General features: G+C 40.9%; 1 protein-coding gene and 1 long non-coding RNA gene across 18 annotated transcripts in view; one reads left to right on the forward strand and one right to left on the reverse strand.

Moving 5' to 3' along the window:
* Positions 1-390: 390 nt before the first annotated feature.
* LOC144297000 (uncharacterized) lies at positions 391-8,116 on the reverse strand. Of its 3 annotated transcripts, none has more exons than XR_013364011.1 (5): positions 8,012-8,116; positions 7,301-7,405; positions 6,921-6,965; positions 5,423-5,492; positions 391-576 (listed from the first exon to the last, which is right to left on the reverse strand). It is a non-coding gene; the product is annotated as an uncharacterized LOC144297000 (long non-coding RNA). The 3 variants fall into 3 exon arrangements; XR_013364010.1 differs by having other exon boundaries at positions 6,807-6,965; XR_013364009.1 differs by lacking the exons at positions 391-576; positions 5,423-5,492 and having other exon boundaries at positions 6,755-6,965.
* Positions 8,117-11,828: 3,712 nt separating this feature from the next.
* Positions 11,829-23,038, forward strand: part of KIF21A (kinesin family member 21A) — a 146,147-nt gene continuing 134,937 nt past the window's right edge. For 12 of the 15 annotated variants that reach the window (XM_077870472.1, XM_077870473.1, XM_077870476.1 and 9 more), the window contains exon 1: positions 11,829-12,032. In XM_077870472.1, coding sequence (XP_077726598.1) covers positions 11,836-12,032 — 197 coding nt within the window. In that variant the 5' untranslated portion in view covers positions 11,829-11,835. Of the gene's footprint in view, positions 12,033-12,519; positions 12,990-13,895; positions 13,967-23,038 lie in introns of those variants that run through there. The other 3 variants (XM_077870485.1, XM_077870484.1, XM_077870481.1) reach the window with 3 other exon arrangements.

A 23,038-nucleotide genomic window follows, 5' to 3' on the forward strand; every position in this document is an offset into this window, starting at 1 on the left:
AAAACATAAATAAATGGGGGAAAGAGGACAGCTGCTCCTTCTAGAAGAATTCCAGGCAATAAAAATAGAAGGAAAGATGGAAACAGAAAATCACTATTAGGCAAAGTTCCTAGTAATTACTGTAGATAAGAATCATTGACAGATGCTAAAATTAGTGGATGTAAGTATAAGAAAAAAAGATGATATTGTTAACATATCTTCCCGTATTTATTGATTACAAAGGCAAAAATATTTTTACAGTGAAGAAATCCAGCAGATGCCACCTTAACCACATGATCAAAGTCAACAATCACTGGTGCTGTAGACTGAATTGTGTTTCCTACAAATTCATATGTTGAACCCTAAGCCCCAATGTGATTATATTTGGAGATAGAATCTTTACTGAAATAATTAAGATTTTTAAAAATATTTTATTTATTTATTCATGGAAGACACACACAGAGAGAGAGGCAGAGACACAGGCAGAGAGAGAAGCAGACTCCATGCAGGGAACCTGACGTGGGCCTTGATCCCGGGTCTCCAGGATCACATCCTGGGCTGAAGGCGGCGCTAACCCACTGAGCCACCAGGGCTGCCCTGAAATAATTAAGATTAAATGAAGTTCTAAGAGTAGGGTCTTGATCTGATAGAATTAGTGTCATTTTTTTTTTTTTAAGATTTTATTTATTTATTCATGGGAGACACAGAGAGGCCGAGACATAGGCCAAGGGAGAAGGAGGCTCCCTGAGGGGAGCCCAATGCAGGACTCATTCCTCGGACCTCAGGATCACGACCTGAGCCAAAGCAGATGCTCAACCACTGAGCCACCCAGGCACCTGGACTAGTGTCCTTATAAGAAGAGATACCAGAGAGTTTACTCTTTATACAGCACAAAAGCAGCTATCTGTAAGCCAGGAAGAATCCTTACTAGAAACTGATCCTGCCAGAATTTATCTAGGACTTCTAGCCTCAAAAACCATTAAAAAAAAAAAAATCTGCATTTAAGCTACCAAGTCTATGGTATTTTGTTACGGCAGCTGATGAATACATCTGGTGATAAGACATATTGGCATTATGTACTTCCTGATAGGGCATACTGTGAAGGCCAAAACATCACTTCTCTTGGTATTATTAAAGAAAAATGCATAAACTCAATCAAGTCTTGAGAAGATATCACATATAACCAAAATGAGGTACATTCTACAAAAGAGATGGCCAGTACTCTTCAAAGGTGTCAAGGTCTTGAAAAAGAAATAATCACAGATAGGCATCAAGGAGGGCATACGATGAGATGAGCACTGGGTATTATACTATATGTTGGCAAATTGAATTTATATAAAATTTTTTAAAAAATCACAGATTGAGGAAGACTAAGAGGACATGGCAGCTAAATCCCATGTGTATCCTGGATTGGACCCCCTGAAACAGAACAAGGATGTTAAGTGAACTAATGTTAATGTTCTGGTTTGATAATTCTGGTATATTTATAGGGTTGTTATATTAGGGGAACTAAGCATCTGGGAACTCTACTTTTGCCACTTTTTGTAAGTCTAAAATGATTAAAAAAAAAAAAAAAGATAGGGTAGCCTGGGTGGCTCAGCGGTTTAGCAACACTTTCAGCCCAGGGTGTGATCCTGGAGACCCAGGATTGAGTCCCACGTCAGGCTCCCTGCATGGAGCCTGCTTCTCCCTCTGCCTGTGTCTCTGGCTCTCTCTCTCTCTGTGTCTCTCATGAATAAATAAATAAAAAAAATTTTTTTAAAAGAAAGAATGGAAATAAGGTAACGAAAGTAGTTTAAATATGGTGTCATTAGGCACTAATGACCTGACGTAATGACTTACAAGTGGAAATGGAATTTAGGTTGAACCCTTTTGCATCTTCATTAAGAACTTCTCAAAGGAGTAAAATGTCCCCTTGCCATCCTACCAGCAATTCTTAGTTCCCTGGACACCTAGCTTTTCTTTTTCCTGTCCTACCACAACTATTCTTTATGACTACAATTAGTTGTGTTGATCTGATAGATCCATTGATTTTTCTTCTGTCCTCATTCCTTTTGGTTTCTCCAGGGCCTTGATGCTCATGTTCGACCCACCCTTTGATAAATTCTACCTTTATTTTATTACATTGCTTTAACCCAAGTTCTGTTTCAACTGTTTTTCTTTCTTCTACCAAATGAACTATCCCTTCCTTCCACCCAACTTGCCTGTTTCACCTAATAATACTATTCTCTCAATTGCTGGATTTTGGGATATTTTTGACACTTCATAAATTCATAAACTCTGATTGGAAGGACTCTCCTAGACCTTTTAGATCATATTTCCCCTGTGTTCTATCCAGTTGATTTTTGCATCTTTTTGATGGTATTGTCATCAAGTGGTTTTCTGGCCTATGCTTGAACATTTTCAATGACAGGAAGTTTCATATCTAATCCCCTAACATTCTTCTCCTATAATGCTAAATCTTGTTCATTCTCCTTAAGACTGTTGTTCATTTATAAGTCCTACTTCTTCATTTTCACCATGGTCTATTAAGGTCCCTAGTTTAGGCCTTTACCATGTTATAACTAAACTAGTATGATATGATTGCCTGACTGAGTCTCTCTAGTCCATTTCACAGATCCAAGCCAGACTCAATCCTTTTTAAAATGTTATTTTATGGGGCATCTGGGTGGTTTAGAGGGTTAAATATCTGCCTTTGGCTCAGGTCATGATCCCAGGGTCCTGGGATTACATCCTGTATTGGGCTCCCTGTTCAGTGGGGAGCTGCTTCTCCCTCTTTCTCTGAAGCTCCCCCCACAGAGAGACAGCTGCTCTCTCTGTCAAATGAATAAATAAAATCTTTTAAAAAATGTTATTGTACTTTACAAATTTTTAAATATTGCCTTTGTCTTATCACTTTTTTACTCACAAAGTTTAAGTGGTTCCTATATTTTATTTATTTTTTAATCTAAAACCAGTTGCTTTCAAGATTCTATACATCTTATTTCTCATTCTTGTTGAAACACACCTTCTTTCTGGTGTATACATAAGCAAGTGTGAGGTGCTGCTACTATCTTGTTGCTAATTTACTGCCCACCGACAGCTTAGTGTGTCCATATCTGTTTTTTAAAATTTTTATTTCTTTAAGATTTTATTTATTTACTCATAAGAGACACACACACACACACACACACACACACACACACACACACACACACAGAGGCAGAGACAGGTAGAGGGAGAAGCAGGCTTCCTGTGGGGAGCCCGGTGTGGGGCGGGAGGGACCGTCTTGATCCCAGGAACCCAGGATCATGACCTGAGCTGAAGGCAGACTCTCAACTGCTGAGCCACCCAGGCATTCCTGTATCTCTGTTTTTATCTTTATTATCAGGTCAGAAGTAGAAAGACATCCTTTAAATAGTGATTTTGAGATTATTTGAATTAAAAAGTGAGTTTAGGAACTATTCTATCAGAAATAGTTCCTAATAACTATTTTTTTCCTATTTCCCTTTTGACTTCTGCAAAAATTGGAGGAACAGCTTGGGGTTATAAAATAATACAAATGTAACCAATTCCTGTCTGAGGGGCCTTTCTTGGTGAAGTCTACTGTGAAATCACTGTTCTTAGATCAGATCAAGGAAATGAGAGCCAAGTTATATACTAATTTAGGTAAAGCATCTTACAAAAATAAACTGTATGTTTTAACTTAAAAAGCACTGATTTTACCAAATGGATATCTATATATAGAAAATTGAGAGATCTAGACGAAAAGGCTTTGCGTTCTCTTCTTTTATGTGGCTATTGTGTTGTTGTTTTGAGGGGAGATAAATCTAAGCACATGTGCATTGCAGAAGTTGGTGAAATATTTATCATATGATTATGGATTATAATTAACTAACTTCATATTTTATTATAGGTTTTCCAAAATAGAATAAGAATGAAAAACCTAGAGTTACATTAATCTTTTGGTTTCAGGGTATCCAGAGTCATGTGAATTTGAAAAATATCCATGTGGAGGTAACAAGAAAAGAAAATGGTGAGAGGAGAAAATATGAAGGCAGGAAATTCAGTTAACAGATATGAAAAAAGAGGGGTGGTATTGATGAATAAATAAAAGAAGAGGGATAGTAAATGAAGTGTTCTCAATTTAAAATAACCAATACAATTATATTTCAGTGATTTGGTTCTATAATATTCCAAAATAAAAAGACACAAAGAATGAGCGACTATCCCAAAATGCTTATCAAGTTCAGTCCTGCACAGTTATAAAAAAACCACACTCCTCTTAACAAACTTGGCACAAGACTTTGGCTCAAGACCAGCATGACTTAATAGCTGTAATTTGCATTTGAATGCAATTAACTGGGCCAGTACTTTGGGGTAATCAAGCTGTGTGCAATACGCACAAGCTGCAAACTCAACAAAAGTCCAAAGCACTGGAGAGAAATCTTTAATCTGTGAATTCCCCTTAGATTTAGAATCCAGGTTCAAGTCCTTAAATTCAATTTTAGATTTCAAAACTATGATTTTAAGTGTGAACACTGGAATTTAACTTTTATCTTATTATTCATTCTTAACAAAGAGAAGTTTAGATACTTTCCACTATTTTTCCTTAGAAGAATAATTTCGCTTTATTTGTAAGTTATAGATGTTATGTTAAAAATTTCAAGCAATAGGACGCCTGGGTGGCTCAGCAGTTAAGCATTTGCCTTCAGCTCAGGGCGTTATCCGGGAGTCCCCAGATCGAGTCTCAGGGCTGGAGCCTTCTTCTCACTCTGCATATGTCTCTGTCTCTCATGAATAAATAAATAATCTTTTTTTTTTCTTTTTAAATTTATTCATGATAGTCACACGGAGGGAGAGAGAGAGAGAGAGAGAGAGAGGCAGAGACACAGGCAGAGGGAGAAGCAGGCATGGGATTCGATCCCGGGTCTCCAGGATCGCGCCCCGGGCCAAAGGCAGGCGCCAAACCGCTGCGCCACCCAGGGATCCCTAAATAATCTTTAAAAAAAAAGAATTTCAAGCAATATAAAAAGATACAAAAGAAGGAAATGAAAGAAGTCCTCAAACCCTTACTTTCTACCCAGAAATGAATCACACCAATATTAAAAAAAATAAGTGAGAAAAATGTGAAGAAAATGTGTAGTTAGTTAAAAATTAATTTTTTAAAAAGATTTTATTTATTTATTTCAGAAAGAGAGAGAGAAAGCACAAGCAGGGGGAGCAGCAGAGGGAGGAGAAGCAGACTCCCCGCTGAGTAGAGAGTCAGACATGAGGCTTGATCCCAGGACCCTGAGATTATGATCTAAACTGAAGTCAGATGCTGAACCAACTGAGCCACCCAGGCACTCCCCAAATTTGATTTTTCTAGTAATGTTATGAGTTACTAAAAATTAAATTTACAACGTTTTAACAAACTGGTTATATTATAAGGTAAACTACCACTATAAGTATTTAAGCTCACCTTCTGTTACTTTGCAGTATATAGTCTTCATATGCAAATACTTTTAATGTAGGCTGAGATTTTTCTAATCCTGAAGAATAAAACGTATAGTGAAATTAACAGCGAAGAACAAGGAACCCAGAACAAGGAGTGGAGATACCTAGATTTTAATTGAGATCTACCAACTGGGCAGTATGTGTGTATTGGGACAGGGTGTGTGCTTGGGCATAGGTAAGTGGGAGCTAGCGGTGACCAATTCTCCTCTCAGGAACTGTTCTGTAAAATGAAAGGGGCAGACTAGAATTGTAAAATGTTCTCCAACTCCAAAATTATAGGAGCCTAGCTTACATTTGCTGGTTTACAGAATCTCAGGTATTCTGTTTTCCTTCCTGATAGTTTGAATGCCACCTTTAATAGACACTATGGTCTGGAAATAGTCTCTCTGAGAACTATAACTGGTAGGCAGCAGACCATCTGCAATGAAAATTTATTCTATGTTAAATTAAAGCATAGCATGTCCTTCTTCTGGGAATCACTTATTTATCCAACTAATAAGTGCTGTCTGCACTCTTAAATTTTCCACAAATTCTGCCCTTTAGTAATTTACAGTTTAGATAAGGAGTTAAAAAGTGATCATTACAATACTATCAAAGACATTAATAAAATGTGATGAAGATCTGAAAGAAGAAAAAAATCATAAATCTGGTCCAGAGGCAGAGTAAAATCAAGAATAGGTTGAAGAGAGGGTGATTTTTGAGTGAGGCCTGAAATAAAGGTCAGATTTTGACAGATGGATGTTGTTGGGAAGGCTTCTGTTTCCTCAACGTTACATAGAAGTAATAATTGTACTCTCCTGGAGATGGGAGAATTATGCGAAATAATGCTTGTTTGTCACTTCACACGTTACACTGTCATGATAGAAGAGTTCTATAAATGCTTTCCATTGTTATTAATGAGGAAAATATATACAACAAAAAGAAGCACTGACAGAAAATGATATTTCTGATTGCGGTACTAAGGATTAGTTTCTTTTTTTTTTTTTTAGATTTTATTTATTTATTCATGAGAGGCACAGAGAGAGGCAGAGACACAGGCAGAGGGAGAAGCAGGCTCCCCATGGGGAGCCCGATGCAAGACTCCATCCCAGGATCCCAGGACCATAATCTCAGCCAAAGACAGATACTCAACCACTGAGCCACCCAGGCGTCCCAAGGGTTAGTTTTTTAGAGACTTTTTTTCAAAAAGATTTCTGAGGAGATGGCTGTCTAGGCATGCTCTTCCAAAGCCGGTTGTTTGCACATAAAGTTGTAATCAGAACTTTTTCTTTTAATCTTTTCTGCTAGCAGCAAAAAGGAAGAGGCAAATAACTTTTAATGACTGATTAGAATGTGGAACCCAGAAAAACCTTGAGTAGATGGCCTCAGGGGCAAAAACTGGTGAAATTGTTGCCCTAATGCATGTTGTAGCTTCTTTTTGGCTGTTTAGGGTGTGCTAGACTTGATCTTTCTTCCAAGTGTACCTTAGACAGGTGCAGCGGTAGCATCCGTATCTGCTTCTTAAAACACTTAAAAAAAAAAGATTTATTTATTTATTCATGAGAGACACAGACTGAGAGAGGCAGAGACATAGGCAGAGGGAGAAGCAGGTTCCATGCAGTGAGTCCTATGTGGGACTCTATCCCTGGATTCCAGGATCACCCCCTGGGCCGAAGGCAGGCTTTCAACTGCTGAGCCACCCATGCGTCCCTTAAAACACTTTGTATTCTGAAAATATTTACAATAAAAGTAGCTAGTTTTATGGGGTCTTTATTATGAGTAAGTGCTGCAACTAACAAATGATAAGCAAAGCTCTTTCAGTCTCTAAAACAACTCTATAAAGTGAAAAAAATACATTACTTACATAAGAAGCTGAGACTTAGAAAGTTCCCATATCTTGCCCAAAATCACTTAGTCATTCAGCTTATCTTTAATGATCCATATTATGTGTCAGACACTGTTGTAGGAGCTACAAATACATTAGTGAATAAAACAGAAAAGATTTCTGCTATCTTGAAGCTCATATTCAAATGGAGGGAGGCAGGCAATAATCAAAAAAATATTAACAAGAAAACATCACCTAGTGAAAAGGGTTATGAATAAATAAAATAGTGCGGTGATAGTGAATAACGGGGTTCATAGTACTGGCTTCATGGTGAATGGTAATGCACAGGGCCCCACTCTTAGTTTAATGCTCTACTATCACTGTCTTGAAATGCTTAATAATTTTATCTTTGGATTTGTGTTTTGTGAGGGAGGTCTGATAAAATACTAGTCTACATGGGTAAGTAGAGGACATAGGGCAATATCCATGTCCTCCATTCCTTGTCACACCATTCTCATATAGCTTTTGGGATGCCCTGTGAACATAGACTTCTGGTGGACCCACAATGTGTGGGAGTTCAGTGAGAGTCAAATCCAGTGGGAGTATAAGGTAAATGTGTTGTGTGTGACTAAGCAGAGATGCTGACACCTGCAGAGGCTATTCTTCTCTCAAATCAAAACTTGCATCAAATAAAAAAAAAGAAAGCAATGGCATTCTAAGAAATATACTGACCAAAGAACCCTATCTTACCTTTTCTTAGTCATCACTTCCCCGTAGCTAACTACTAATGATGATGTAAAAGGAAAGTCAAAGAGAGGGAAAGGTAGTTCCTCTTCCTTTCAGTTCTTCCTTACTCATCTGTAAGCCAAAGGTAGAAAGTGTTAGTAGAATATAGGTTTATCAAAAAGTGAAATTAAAAAAAATTGAGTTAGTTTTGTGCAATGTTTTCATAGTTAAGAATGAAATTCATATGTGCATATGTACTATACCATAGGAATTGTATAGTTTTGATAATTTCACATGAGTTAATTGCTCTCCTATTCATACTTAAAACTGGCATTACCCAATTTAAAGATGGATGGTTGGGATGCCTGGGTGGCTCAACAGTTGAGCATCTGCCTTCTGCTCAGGGCCTGATCCTGGAGTCCCAGGATCAAGTCCCACATTGGGCTCTCTGCATGGAGCCTACTTCTCCCTCTGCCTATGTCTCTGCCTCTCTCCCTCTCTCTGTGTCTCTCACGAATAAATAAATAAAATCTTTAAAAAATTAAGATGAATGGGAAAATTAATGCTAATATTTTAAAAATTTTATTTCTGTCTATGGAAAATAACATTAAATAGCAAAAAAACCCACCATGACAAGTTGAGTGAGAGAGTTCAGGATCTGAAAAGGCTTATATTTTAGCACGTTTAATAGGATTTTTACTTTATGTATTCATTTATTTTAGAGATTTTATTTATTAAAGATAAAATAAATTCTTCTAGACTGTAGGACATTTCACACTGTGGCTTCTCCTGATTCTAACTTTAACTCTGAATTCACAACCCTGAGATCAAGAGTCTCATGCTCTACTGACTGAGCCTGCTAGGCACTCCTAACCTTATCTTTTGCCACTCCAAGTCTTAACCACTACTTTGTGGTGATACTGGCCTTCATTCTATTTCTTCAACACATTAAAAGTTCTTTCCTGCCTTAGGGACTTTGCACTAGCTATTTCCTCTCCCTGGAATGTTCTTTCCCCAGGTTTTCCCATGGTGGGCTCCTTTTGGGCTTTTAGGTATCAAATTAAATTCCTCTCCTCTCCTCAGAGATACCACTCCCAATCATTCAGTCTGAGGTAGCACACACACATACACCCCACCCCCTAAGGGCCAGCTACATGATTTGCATGTCCTATGCAAAATAAAAATGCAGGGTATCTTCTTAGAAAAGCAATATGAAAGAAAGAAAGAAAGAAAGAAAGAAAGAAAGAAAGAAAGAAAGAAAGAAAGAGAGAAAGGAAGGAAGGAAGGAAGAAGGAAGGAAGAAGGAAGGAAGGAAGGAAGGAAGGAAGGAAGGAAGGAAGAAAGAAAGAAAGAAAGAAAGAAAGAAAGAAAGAAAGAAAGAAAAGAAAGGCCATTTAAAAATCCTGTAAGGGGCACCTGGGTGGCTCTGTAGTTGAGCTTCTCTGCCTTTGGCTCAGGTTGTGATCCCAGGGTCCTGGGATTGGGTCCCTCATTAGTCCCCCTGTGGGGAGCCTGCTTCTCCCTCTGCCTGTCTCTGCCTCTCTCTCTGTGTCTCTCATGAATAAATAAAATAAATAAAGGAGCCCACCATGGGAAAACCTGGGGAAAGAACAGTCAATAGAGTACAAGACTCTTGATCTCAGGGTTGTGAGTTCAGAGATAAGGTTAGAATCAGGAGAAGCCAGAGTGAAGTGTCCTAAAGTCTAGGAGAATTTATTTCTATTAGGTAGCTATTGGAAGGTTTCAGTCAGGGGAATGATATAAATGACTTAGATTTTCAAAGATCACTCTTTCTGAAGTGTGGAGGCAAGAGTGGATTCAAGGAGACCATCCTGAGCGGTCTATTCCTGAAGACTTCTTCACCCTTCCAGATAGAATTCATCATACTCTTGTTACAATTTCTATTATCGCACTTACGGATTTCCAAATTTGTCATCTTGAACTATACTGTAAGCTCCTTGTAGACACTGACAATCTTAATTCTCTTTATTTATTTATTTTTAAGATTTTATTTATTTATTCATGAGAGACACATAGGGAGGGAGAGAGAGAGAGGCAGAGACACAGGCAGAGGGAGAAGCAGGCTCCACGCAAGAAGCCCAATGTGGGACTGGATCCCGGGACTCCAGGATCATGCCCTGGACTGAAGGCAGGTGCCAAACTGCTGAGCCACCCAGGGATCCCCCTTAATTCTCTTTATATCACTAGTGTCCATTATTGCTGGCACACAGAAGTCATTTATTAAATATTTGTTGAATGAACAATTGGAGTGGGATTTGAACTACTCTTGCAGTAAAAAACTCTTCCCTTGGAGTTTTCTTCAACTTAAGATAATTAATTGGGTGAGCTTGTAAGGAAACGGGTTATAGTAGCTATAAAAGGATCTGAACTAAATAGAAAATTGAGAATTAATTTACAAATTTTGAAACTTGGTAGAAAATTACTTACTTGGTCATCAAAGGAAATTTGAATTTTTATACTACTTTGCCTGAAACCATGTACAAAGCCACAGCTATTATTGGTGCTAATGTTTTGGCCAGAACTTCCAGCCTGATGGCTTGGAACTGAAGCTGAGTTGATAATACATTTTGACTGATTTGTATGCTACATAAATGTGGTGCTGAGTTAGTTGATGGTGCTAGGAACTAAGGAGTTTTCACGTAAAGGTCTGATTTTTCTCTTTCTCTTAAGAAATAACAAACCTACAAACCAAAAGCTTGGCACCGTTAGGTCTGCATTCCAGCCAGCCTCAAAGCTGAGGATGGCCATTGCCTTTGTTAGGGGGTTTCTTGTCTCTATTTTATCTTTTCTCAGTTGGCCGGCTCAGACTCACTAAAGTTACCTGTCTGGGTGTTGCCTGGTAGCATTTGTGTTTTTGACATCTCACTCTGAGACATATATATAGTACTGGTGCTATTTTACATAAGATTTTTAATTTTTTAAAAACAATTTTAAAAGATTATTTATTTATTCATTTGAGACACACAGAGAGAGGCAGAGACATAGACAGAGGGAGAAGTGGGCTCCCTGCGGGGAACCTGATGAGGGGCCCCAGAATCATGCTGAAGGCAGATGCTCAACCACTGAGCCACCCACGTGTCCCACATAAGATTTTTTATTTTTATTTTTATTTACTTATTTTTAAGACTTTTTAAAGAAGATCTTACATTATATATATTTCTCTAGTTTTCTTGGTAGATTTGCTTGGCTTTCCTTGCCTTCCTTGCAGCTTTTATCAATTCAGAAGGCAGAAGGCCAATCTAGAGCCACCCAGATAGGGCTGCCAGGGCTGGAGGAAGTGGTGCCCTGCTTTGTTAATAGATAAATACTGAGGGGAGGATAGGCTCTCTAGAGGGCAGCCAGAGGAGAGCTTCGCCTCCAATCGGGTCGACAGAAGAAAACTCACCATCTCTGCTCTCTACCTCCTGTCCACATGTCTGTTAAGACTCAGGGGTATGGGATTTAGGGACAAAATAACTTTAAAACTAATATATATCACACAGGCCTTTCATTTAGGATCATTGAACATTTTTTGTTTGTCCCAGAGTGTGCGGCCTCCTTCCCCCCAAGCTGCCAGCCTCCTTCCCCCCATGCTGCCGGATCCCTGCTGACTGGAATGCTTAGGTGTGCAAATTTAGGATGTCCTAAATTAGGGGCTGTGTCTTTATTTGGACGGTGCCACTTCATCTATTATACTGTTTTGTACGAACCCACATGTTTATTCAGAGAAATGTACGGGCCAGTCCACAATAGATACTCTGTGGCGAAGCCAATAAAGGCTGTTGCCACAGAGCTATCTAAAGGCATGTGGAAGCACAATAGTCACAAGCAGCAGCCACAATGGTTCAATGTTGATAGAATCCCGGGGTTGGGAGGCGCTTTTTGAAGGCCAGGAAAGGGGAAAAAAAAAAAAAAAAAATTCAGTTTGTGAGGATTTACTACAGACAGAGCAGGTCTTGGTGGATGTTCAGTTCTGGGAACACTTGGCAGTACCAGGGTGCAGTTCACTTGGCCGTTTAACAGAAACGCATTCAGGAGTCCCGGAGTAAATCGTTTCCATGTTCTCCGCGGGCTGGTAAACAGGCGACGGACTGCGGGACGGACGGCCCAGCTGCCCCGACAGCGGCCAAAGCAGGGAGCCGCTTTAGCACGGCTGACTGACTGACTGACTGACGGACGGACGGACGGAGTCGGTGGGGGGAGGGCGAGGGGCTGAGGGGGGGCGACAGGGGAGGGGGCGGGCTGGGGCAAGGGGGTCAAAGTCCGAGCTGGAGCGAGGACAGTAAGCCCAAGGGTGGGAACAAAGCCGAACAGAGAGCGCAGCCGGACTGACTGACCCAGGCTCGGCTCTGAGAGCGGGGCGGCGGGCGGGCCCCGGAGAACCTGGAAGGGCGCACCGGCGGCCCGCGGCCGGCACCCCCCGCCCCCCCTGCCCCCGCCGCGCCTCCCTGCCCAGCAGCGCCAGGCAGTGCCCGCCGAGCGCGGGGCGGGGCGGGGCGGGGCGGGGCGCGGCCCGGGGGAGGGCGAGCAGGGCCGGGCCGAGGGCCGCCGCTGACGCAGTGCGGGCCGCCAGCCCCGAGCGAGGGCCCCGCCGCCCAGCCGCGTCCCCCCGGAGGGGGCAGGGCGCACTTACCGGCCGTCAGGACGCCGCGGGCCGCCTGCGGGCTCCTCCGCCGCCGCCGCCGCCGCCGCGCTCTCCAGTCAGGCGCGCGTCGTCCCCGCCCCCGGGACCTGGCGCGGGGGGTGAGCGGGGGAGAAGGGGCGGGCGTCCGCCGGCCGTGAATCACCTCCTCCTCCTCCTGCCTCAGCGCCGCCGCCACCTTTCCATTCAGTCGCCCAACATGGCTGGAGCGCGGCGGAGGTGAGCCTGCCGCCCCCTGTCGCTGGTCGGCTGCGCCCGAGCGCCGCGCCTCCGGCCGAGCCTCAGCTCTGCGGTGCAGCGGACGCCGGCCGCCGGCATGTGGGGCGCCCCGGACGAGAGCTCGGTGCGGGTGGCTGTCAGGTGAGGACGGACGCGGCGGCGGCGGCGGCGGCGGCGGCGGGCGGGCTGAGGGCGCGGAGAGGACGCCCCGGGTCGCCGGCGGCCGCTGGGGGCTTGCGGAGCCCTGAGGGGGCGGGCGGCTGGCGGCTGGCGGCTGGCTTCGCTGAGGCTGCGGATCCCCCGCCGGCCGGCGCTCCCGGGGCGACCCTGCCGCCCTCGGGCGCGCGGCGTTTGCAGGTAGCGGGCGGCCGCGCGACGCCGGGTCCCCGCGGCGCCCGGACTCCTCCCGGGGGGACGCCGTCGGCGCCCGCCCCCGCCTGCCTCGCGCCCGGGGAACAATCGCCTCAGGTGGGGCGGCCCTGGGCGACGGCCTGGCCGCCGTGCCCGTCGCCCGGAGGAGCTGCCTGCTTGCTGCGCTGTGGTGGGCTTTTTTTTTTTTTTTTTCCCCATCATCATCATCATCATTATTATTGTTTCGAGAGCGTCTGTCATGTGTGTACAAGCAGCTGAGGCCTTCTGAGGCAGGAGACAAAGCATCTGACGGACGGCGCTTCCAGATGCAGGGCTCCAGATGCCTGTGCAAACGGAAGTCTCCTTCAGCATCCCGGGGACGCACGCAGCACAGGCGCAGGGGTGGCCGTGGGAGGCAGACACTCGGCGCCCTTGGGCGCTGGAATGGGAATTCTCGTTCAGAATTCCACCCCTGGTGATAGGTCTGCAGAAGGAAGGAACTCTTTCAGCGAGTGGAAGGGTTAGCGGGGTGACGGGGTGACTGGGTTAGGCAGGGTGCATTCAATATAACGTTAGACAGGGCCTGGGTGTGAGCTTTGTAAATGCCACATGCTTCAAAATTGCATTTTGGTCAACGCCAGGTACACGAGTATTGAATGTCATTTGGACACTTTTGATACATAGCGAGAAGCCGAGGTCTGACAGTTGCTTATGGAAAATTGCAGCATCATCGCTGAAATATTAATGAAGCATTCATGGTGGAATAGGTGCGTCGCTTTCACAGCTCCATGATGGCCCACGGTGCATCCGCTTCTTTAAGGATTATGAAGACAGTGTCCTTGGAGAAATTTGAAATGATTGAGAAAAAAGAAAAAAAAAAAGTCCTCCATTCATGTAGCCTTTCTGGAAAGGTCTTTTAAAAATCCTTTCATGTCAGCGGTGTTTTAGTGGCAAGTCTTGATTAGGCAGTTTTATATGCATTACAGACTAAAGATAATACAAGTTTTATATTCTTTATATGCTAAGGAATGACATAAATTTTATTTTTTTAAAGTTTGTTTATTTAAGCGATGTCCACACCCAGCCTTGGGCTCGAACTCATGACTGCCAAGTTCAAGAGTCATGCTTTTCCGACTGAGCCAGCCAGGACCTCCAGAATGACTTGAATTTTAAAGATTTTTTTTTTTCTTTTATGGATCAGGAAATGATCACCTGTGGAGGTGACAGTTTTATGACTGTTTAATCTGTTATAAAGCTTTTGAAGTTTAATTTTGACATTTTTGGTTATTCCGAGGCTACTTATCCAATTGTTGGATTAGTTTGTTTCTCCTAAAAAAACTACTACCTCTCTTTTGGCTTTTTAATACTCGTTAATGACTGTGCGGTGGCAGAAATCCAGTAAGAGGCAGTTTTGTTAGCAGATCTGGTCAAAGAAGGTGAAGAGGAGCATAAAATAGTAATGAAAACCAAAAATTAGGCTATGAGAGAAATCATTTTTAGAGATTTAAGATTTTTATCTGTGAATTCTCTAGAATATCATAGGGCAGCTTATTTGCCATGCCATTAAATATGATGATTCTTGCACTGAAGGTGAGCAGAGTCATGGATGACCCTAAAGTGATGTTGACAGATAAATAATTTATATTTGATTTATAAATAAAACATATTCATAAATGATTTGTGTTCATTATGTTTGCGCTTTTTAAGTGGTAAGTGTGGGTCTGTTTGTTTGGGAAAGGTCTCTAGAAACGTTAATAGAACTTGGTAAACTGCATTGTAAAGGTCCTTTTGTCCTTTTTTCATTAGATACACTGAATAGATCCACTCTCTAAACTTATTTTACATAGGGTAATAATAGCTTTTGTTTTTCTAGCACTTTGGTATTTATAAAGTGCTTGGAGACATCTTTTCATTTACAACAAATATTTGTTGAATATATATCCTCATCTCTGATTATTCTGATTCTGAGTTAAAACACCAGTCATTGTTGGACAGATGTCATGCGCTAGGGTCAGTGCTGTCAAGATGTTTTGTATCATGTAAAATTTCATTTATTCTCCATAACAATCTTTGATTTAGGTTCTGTTATTATGACCATTTTACGGATGAGACATCGAAAGATTAAGTGACCTATTTAAACTACTAGCTAGCTAGTGATAGAACCAGTGTTCCAACCTGGACATATTCTTAGCCATTGAACCTACAAAGGTGAAAGGCAAGAACATACTTCACAAAGCTTTATTTAGCTGAAGGTCACTTACCTTTTCCTGGTTCTGTATTAGCTTAGTTACAAATGAGTGGCTTTGACAAGTTATGTATACCTTGTTATTGCTAGAAAAGATAAAATTCAGGAAGGGAGGATCTGAACTTGGTTAAAATATTTTCTCCAATTCTCTTTAATCTTTACAGTGTCTTCCAATTCTATACTTGTTTGTGACAGATTTCATCAGCAGGATAAGTAAATCAACACATTGACACAAATAAACAGGCATTTGACTTGTTTTTCTTCTTCAATGAATAATGTAGTAACAGGTATAGGGGATTGACTCTACTGTGAAATGCAGAGAGTGTCCTAGAAGTTCTTGTGTTTTGTTAGATGTTGAGACTCTTAAGGCTGGTGACTCTATTTTAAGATTTCTCAAAATAAGTGTGTGGGTCATATAAAACTTTGGGGTTAAGAAGTTCAAAAGAAATTTCTTATTTAGGGAGAATTTTTTTTTTTTAAGATTTTATTTGTTTGACAGAGAGGGTGCATGCACAAACAGGGGGAACAGCAGAGGGAGAGGGAGAGGGAGAAGAGGCTCCCTGCTGATCAGGGAGTCTGATGTGGGACTTGATCCCAGGATCCTGGGATCATGATCTGAACTGAAGGCAGATGCCCAACCAACTGAACCACCAGGTGCCGTGGAGAATATTTTTTATTCAGTTTCTGAAAAATTTTTTTGGCAGGGTATATCTGAGGTATTTTGCAGGGTATCTTTCATTGAAGTGGATATGGATTCAGATAACAGCCCTACTATTCAACCCATGTGGCTGTTGAGCATTTGAATTCTGATTAATGCTACTGAGGAACTAAATTTATCATTTACTTAATTTTAATTAATTTAATTGTAAAAAACTGGTCCTTTATTTAGTTTTTGGATAACTTTTTTTTTTTTTCTTAAGATGTTATTTATTTATCTACTCATGAGAGACACACACACACAGAGGCAGAGACACAGACAGAGGGAGAAGCAGGCTCCATGCAGGGAGCCCGATGCGGGACTTGATCCCGTGACTCCAGGATCACGTCCTGAACTGAAGGCAGACGCTCAATCACTAAGCCACTCAGGCGTCCCTGGATAATGTTTTTTTAAAGACTTATTCAGGGCAGCTCGGGTGGCTCAGCGGTTTAGTGCCACCTTCAGCCCAGGGCCTCTCTGTGTCTCTCATGAATAAATGAATAAAATCTTAAAAAAATAAAAGATTTATTCGTTTATTAGAGAAAGAGAGAGATGGGGAGGTAGAAGGAAAGGGAGAGAGAAAATCTCCAGCAGTCTTCCTACTGAGTGAGGAGCTGGATGAAGGGCTTGATCCCACCACCCTAGCCAAAATCAAGAACCTGATGCCTAACTGTCTGAGCCATCCAGGTGCCCTGTTTTGGGTAACTTTTAAATATTCTTTTTTTTTTTAAAGATTTATTTATTTATTCATGATAGACACAGGGAGAGAGAGAGAGGCAGAGACACAGGCAGAGGGAGAATCAGGCTCCATGCCGGGAGCCCGACGCGGGACTTGATCCAGGGACTCCAGGATCATGCACTGGGCCAAAGGCAGGCGCTAAACTGCTGAGCCACCCAGGGATCCCCTAAATATTCTTTTTTTTAAAAAAAGATTTTATTTATTTATTCATGTGAGACACAGAGAGAGGCAGAGACATAGGCAGAGGGAGAAGCAGGCTCCATGCAGGGATCCCGATGTGGGACTTGATCCTGGACCAAAGGCAGATAGATGCTCAACTGCTGAGCCACCCAAGCATCCCACTTTTGAATATTCTTGAAACAAGTTCATTAATTGGACCTACTTTTTCAACTGTGTAGTTTATATAGTCTAAATACTGATAGAGTATTTCTGATAAAAATTTAGTGTCATAATTGACATGTTGTAAGTGCAATGTATACATTGGATTTCAAAGATTTAGTAAGAAAAATGAATGCAAATATATTAATAGTGTTTGTATTGATTACACATTAAAGTGATTATTTTGATACATTGAGTTAAATAAAATATTATTAAAATTAATTTCACCTATTTTCCTTTTTTAAAATGTGGCTACTAGAAAATTTAAAATCAAATATAATGTTGCTCACATTAAGTTTCTATTGGCTGATACTGCTCTATAATTTAAAAAATGTGAAAGTAGTATAGGATAAAATTACACTATCAGCAACATAAGTCAATACATAGAAATAAATCATAGCCACCCCATCATAGACCCACATTCTTTTTTTTTTTTTTTTTTAAAGATTTTATGTATTTATTCACGAGGGACAGAGAGAGGCAGAGAGATAGGCAGAGGGAGAAGCAGGCTCCACGCAGGGAGTCCGACGGGGGACCGATCCCGGTACTCCAGGACCACGCCCTGGGCCAAAGGCAGGCGCCAAACCGCCGAGCCACCCAGGTATACCCGACCCACACTGTTATATCAAGGAAATGCCAGCGGGGATCCCTGGGTGGCTCCGCGGTTTAGCGCCGCCTTCAGCCCAGGGTGTGATCCTGGAGTCCCGGATCGAGTCCCACATCGGGCCCCTTGTATGGAGCCTGCTTCTCCCTCTGCCTGTGTCTCTGCTTCTCTCTTTCTCTTTCTGTGTCTCTCATGAATAAATAAATAAAATCTTTTTTTTTTTTTAAAAAAAAGAGAAAAAGAAAATGCCAGAATACTAGGTATCTTTTCTTAGAGTAGTTATACATACACACACATAAGACTGGATTCAACCACCGCCCCCCCCCCCCACGTCTCAGGGTACACAGGTGTAAGAAAGATAGTGATTATGCACTCAATATGGTAGTTGAATTCTTAGAAAATGTCGTAAGTTAAATGGATGGCTTTAGGTAGATGTCATCAACAAAAATGAGCAATGAAGTATAATATATATTCTATTCCTAATATCTAAGTGTACTGAATTGAACTATTCAGTTAACTCAAAATGATAAGATCAATGAAACATTTTGATTCTAATGTAAAATATTATGAGATGATGTGCTTTTCCCCCCTTCCCTGTCTATGAATGGCGACAGCAAATTTGAAACTATTCCTTTTCAAGAACTTTAGCTGTTAGAGTATGTCAAGAGCTGGACAAAAATGGAGATACAGAGAGGACCACTGTGTTTTCATGTCATTGTGTGGTTGTGAGCTAAAACCTCTTTGCTTCGCTTTGACAGAGAGCTGTACATATCCTTGACAATCAATTTGGATTAGTGGCTAATGTAGTCTAATTGGGTTTCAATTTGCTGTGTTTTTACCTTACTAAAGCAGTTTTAAAAAGTGGCTTTGCTGAGCAGGCTTATGACTGGTTGGACGATCAAAAGCTCATTTTAGGTTTGTCACTGGCACTGATTTCCAATGTGACCACTCTGGACATTTCTTTTCCCTCGTGCTGAGGTGGCAATATCAAGGTATTATGAGTTGTAAGAACTTTGCATATGCAGTCTATTAAATATGTGATTTTGTTAAACTGTTGGCTCTGTATCTATAGGAAGGAAGTAGTGTAACATTTTAAGCTTGACTTTCCCAACAATGTTTACTTTGGGTACTCTTGTTACTGAACAGGAAACATTTAGTCATTTGTGGTTGCTTTTTCCCATTTTGGTTGTAATACACATGTACAATATTTTATTTGATCTACATTAAAACTCAATGAGGTAGACTGGACAGATCCCTGTTTTACAGATGAAAAAACAAGTCATAAATGTATTAGATGACCTGTTTAGGTTTTTCAGCTACTAAGTACCAGAACTAGAATTCAAACTTAGGGTTATCCTACCAATCTCTGTGTATTTTGTTTTTGTTTTTTATTCATTTGTTTTGATTGAGGTATAGTTGAAATATAACATTATATTAGTTTTAGGTATACAACATAATGCTTTGATATTTGTATGCATTGCAAATGCTCAGTACTGTAAGTCTAGTTAACATTTATTTCTGTTCTTTTTTTTTTTAATTTTTATTTATTTTTGATAGTCACAGAGAGAGAGAGAGAGGCAGAGACACAGGCAGAGGGAGAAGCAGGCTCCATGCACCGGGAGCCCGACGTGGGATTTGATCCCGGGTCTCCAGGATCGTGCCCTGGGCCAAAGGCAGGCGCCAAACCGCTGTGCCACCCAGGGATCCCTGTTCTTAAACATATTTCCAAATGTTTTCAAAACATTTTGTGTCCTAATTTCAATGTATTAAGGATCTTTCAAGCTGAAACGCTTACACATGTGAGGTAAATTATTTGAAACGATTTAATGTTTAGAAAATATAGAAGTAGTTAAGTGAGGCTTTTAGAAATATTTATTTTATGGAAATAGATGGTTTCCTGGTGATTGGTCATTTATTTTTTCCTTTTTCTTCAACAAATATCTATTAAGTATATACTATGTTCTGGACACTTTTTTTTTTCTTAAAGATTTTATTTATTTGAGAGAGAGAGAGATCGTACAAGTTGGGGGTGGGGCCGAAGGAGAGAGAGAAAGAGAAGCAGACTCCTTGCTGAGTGTGGGGCTTGAAGGGCTCAGTCCCAAAGACCCTGAGGTCATAACCTAAGCTGAAGTCAGACGCTGAACTGACTGAACTACCCAGGCACCCCATAAAGATTTTATTTTCAAGTGATCTCTACACCCAAAGTAGGCCTCAAACTTAAAACCCTGAGTGAGATCAAGGGTTGTGTGCTCTACTGACTGAGCCAATTAGGCACCCCGTGCTGGACACTTTTCAACTGCTGAGGATACGTAGCACGTATGACCTACATGGTCCCTGCTTTTACATCCCTAGCAGTATGAGTCTCTTTAAATGCACAAAATATATTGGAACTAACACAAAATGTAATCAATGGCATGAACTAGAAATGAAAGATAATAGTTGAAGTTTAGTTTTTATTTCTCCTTTTTAAATTTTTTAATATTATTTAATTAATTTATTTATGCGATTTTGTTTATTCATGAGAGATATGGAGAGAGAGGCAGAGACATAGGCAGAGGGAGAAGCAGGCTCCATGCAGGGAGCCCGATGTGGGACTCAATCCTGGGACTCCGGGATCACGCCCTGAGCCAAAGGCAGACACTCAACCCCTGAGCCACCTGGGCATCCCTCTCCTTTATTTTTTTAATAGCAGTTTTTAGGTACTATATTCATTAGGAACAGTGATTTGAAAAATGTGCCCTGACTCCAAAGGTATTTCATATAAAAAGTAAACTCCAGAGCTTATGCGTTAGGGGGTTATTATTTATATCATGTCCTACTTGATAAAATATACATGTATGTATATTTGTATGTCTTTGAAGTTGGATTAGGAAATAAGGGAAATGAAAGAAGAGCTAGTAGATGATATGAGTTGAAAGTCCATGAAATTATTTTATTTACAAAGTATGAGTCGATATATTTTTCTCAAGTTTGGTTTATTGCATTTATGAAGTGTGGTAGACCTGTTTATTATTTGGAACTCCATGAAAGTTCAAGTTTCATGTCCAATTATTACTACCCTTTGAGCTCTTACCATCTTACCTGCTAATTGGTTAATATTTTGATGCATAATTATGGGGTAGAGAATGATGCACTAGAAATTCCAGTTTTGTGAAGCTATAAAAGCAGAAATTATCTTGGCAGTTAATTCCATAATCTGTCCAATCTTTCAATTCTCATCAATTTATCTTCAAAGACATGAACTTGGAATATACATCATTATGGATGTTTTCCCCCAAGATATGTTACAACCCACTCCTGCAACTCTGACTTAGAAATGATTGTTTTTCTGCCAATGTTAGACATGACCTTCATTTCAGCTTCAGATTAGGAAGGAAAACTACAAAAATGAAAATGGATGCCAGATAATAGGAAGTATTTGTATACAGTGTATCTGTAGGATAATTTTATTCAAAATAAAACAGATATGTTAGTTAATTTCAATGCTTCTCTCTGGGAAGCGGATTTGTGAATTCTGTCTTTCAGCTTGGTTTCCCAGTGGATTAACTATCTAATCTTCTCAGAGTGTTAAAATAGTTTTCTTGTGGCTCAGGCTTTATTTGAAGCAAATGACAGCCAAGCCAAAGAGACAATTTTCATGACAACCTACAATTATTATGAGATATTTCTGTTTTAAGAATTATGTATGAAGTTCCTTTGTCTTTTGTTTTCTGAAAGTATCAGACATTTGTATCCTGAAGATGATTTTTAGTACCTCTCTAATTTTTGATAGATTTTAAAATCAGGAAAGAACCTGACGATACCAGCTGGTTGAGGGCCCTTCTTTATGACAGTTTGGACAGTAGAGGTCCAGAGAAGTTGAGGTAATTGCTTGAGTTCCCACAGATGGCAATTCAAGTCTTCTGTTGATATGTATTGTAGATTTTTTAGGTCTTCATGTTTTTCTGGCAGACATCTTAGATTTTATTTATTTATTTATTTATTTATTTATTTATTTATTTATTTATTTATTTATGATAGTCACACAGAGAGAGAGAGAGAGGCAGAGACACAGGCAGAGGGAGAAGCAGGCTCCATGCACCGGGAGCCCGACGTGGGATTTGATCCCTGGTCTCCAGGATTGCGCCCGGGCCAAAGGCAGGTGCCAAACTGCTGCGCCACCCAGGGATCTCTGGCAGACATCTTAGAAATAGAATAAATTTACATTTTAAAAAACTACAGTTTTAATCCCATAAATACTCCTTCTGAAAGTTAACTTGACATTTGGGTGAGTTCCCCCACTCTTAGTACCCATTATTTTTGCCTTATGGTGGCCTCAATTCTAAAACTAGGACAGTGATTGATTCTCAGAGGCAGAGAGAGAGGGACCCCTGGAATAGAAATTACAGGTCTATATTTTGGGGTTCCTCATATAGTCTAACATGAAGAAATGTCAGAACTGGACAATAAAAACATTATGGACTGTTTTCAATATTCACAGTAGCTCAGTAATGTTTTAATGACAACCATTGAAGTATAAATGTGTGTATAGTTTAATTTGGAAACAACGTTCAGGAGGATTTTCTGAATGCTAGGCATGCAGCCTTCTCCCCCTTCCCTCCCCTAGGTTCTTAAAACTTTTCCCCCCCTTTTACTCCAACATACTTAAGGATTATAGCACATTCCGGTAATAATGGCTGACTTGCTATGAGCGAGATGGCTGAAGGGTGAGGTAGAGTAGGGGTAGGGTGCAGTCATGTGGGGAGTGAGATGTATTTATTAGGATCTGGAATTGGTGGTAGAAGTAGAAAGCTGAGGGGTTTAAAAAGACCCTTTTTTGAGTAATACTTCACTTGATAGGTGGTTCTTAAGCTTTAAAATAATATCTTAGCTTTTCCTTTCTTTATTTTAGAAGGAGATAAATAATACAACACATTTTGACCATAGTGGAGCCTGTCATCCATCTAAATGTCAAAGTCTCACCTCTGCTTGAAGCCTTTCTTTTTTTTTTTTTTAAATTTTTTATTTATTTATGATAGTCACAGAGAGAGAGAGAGAGAGGCAGAGACATAGGCAGAGGGAGAAGCAGGCTCCGTGCACCGGGAGCCCGATGTGGGATTCGATCCCGGGTCTCCAGGATAGCGCCCTGGGCCAAAGGCAGGCGCTGAACCGCTGCACCACCGAGGGATCCCCTGCT

The sequence above is a fragment of the Canis aureus genome, chromosome 25 (assembly GCF_053574225.1).
Source record: "Canis aureus isolate CA01 chromosome 25, VMU_Caureus_v.1.0, whole genome shotgun sequence".
Lineage (NCBI taxonomy): Eukaryota > Metazoa > Chordata > Mammalia > Carnivora > Canidae > Canis > Canis aureus.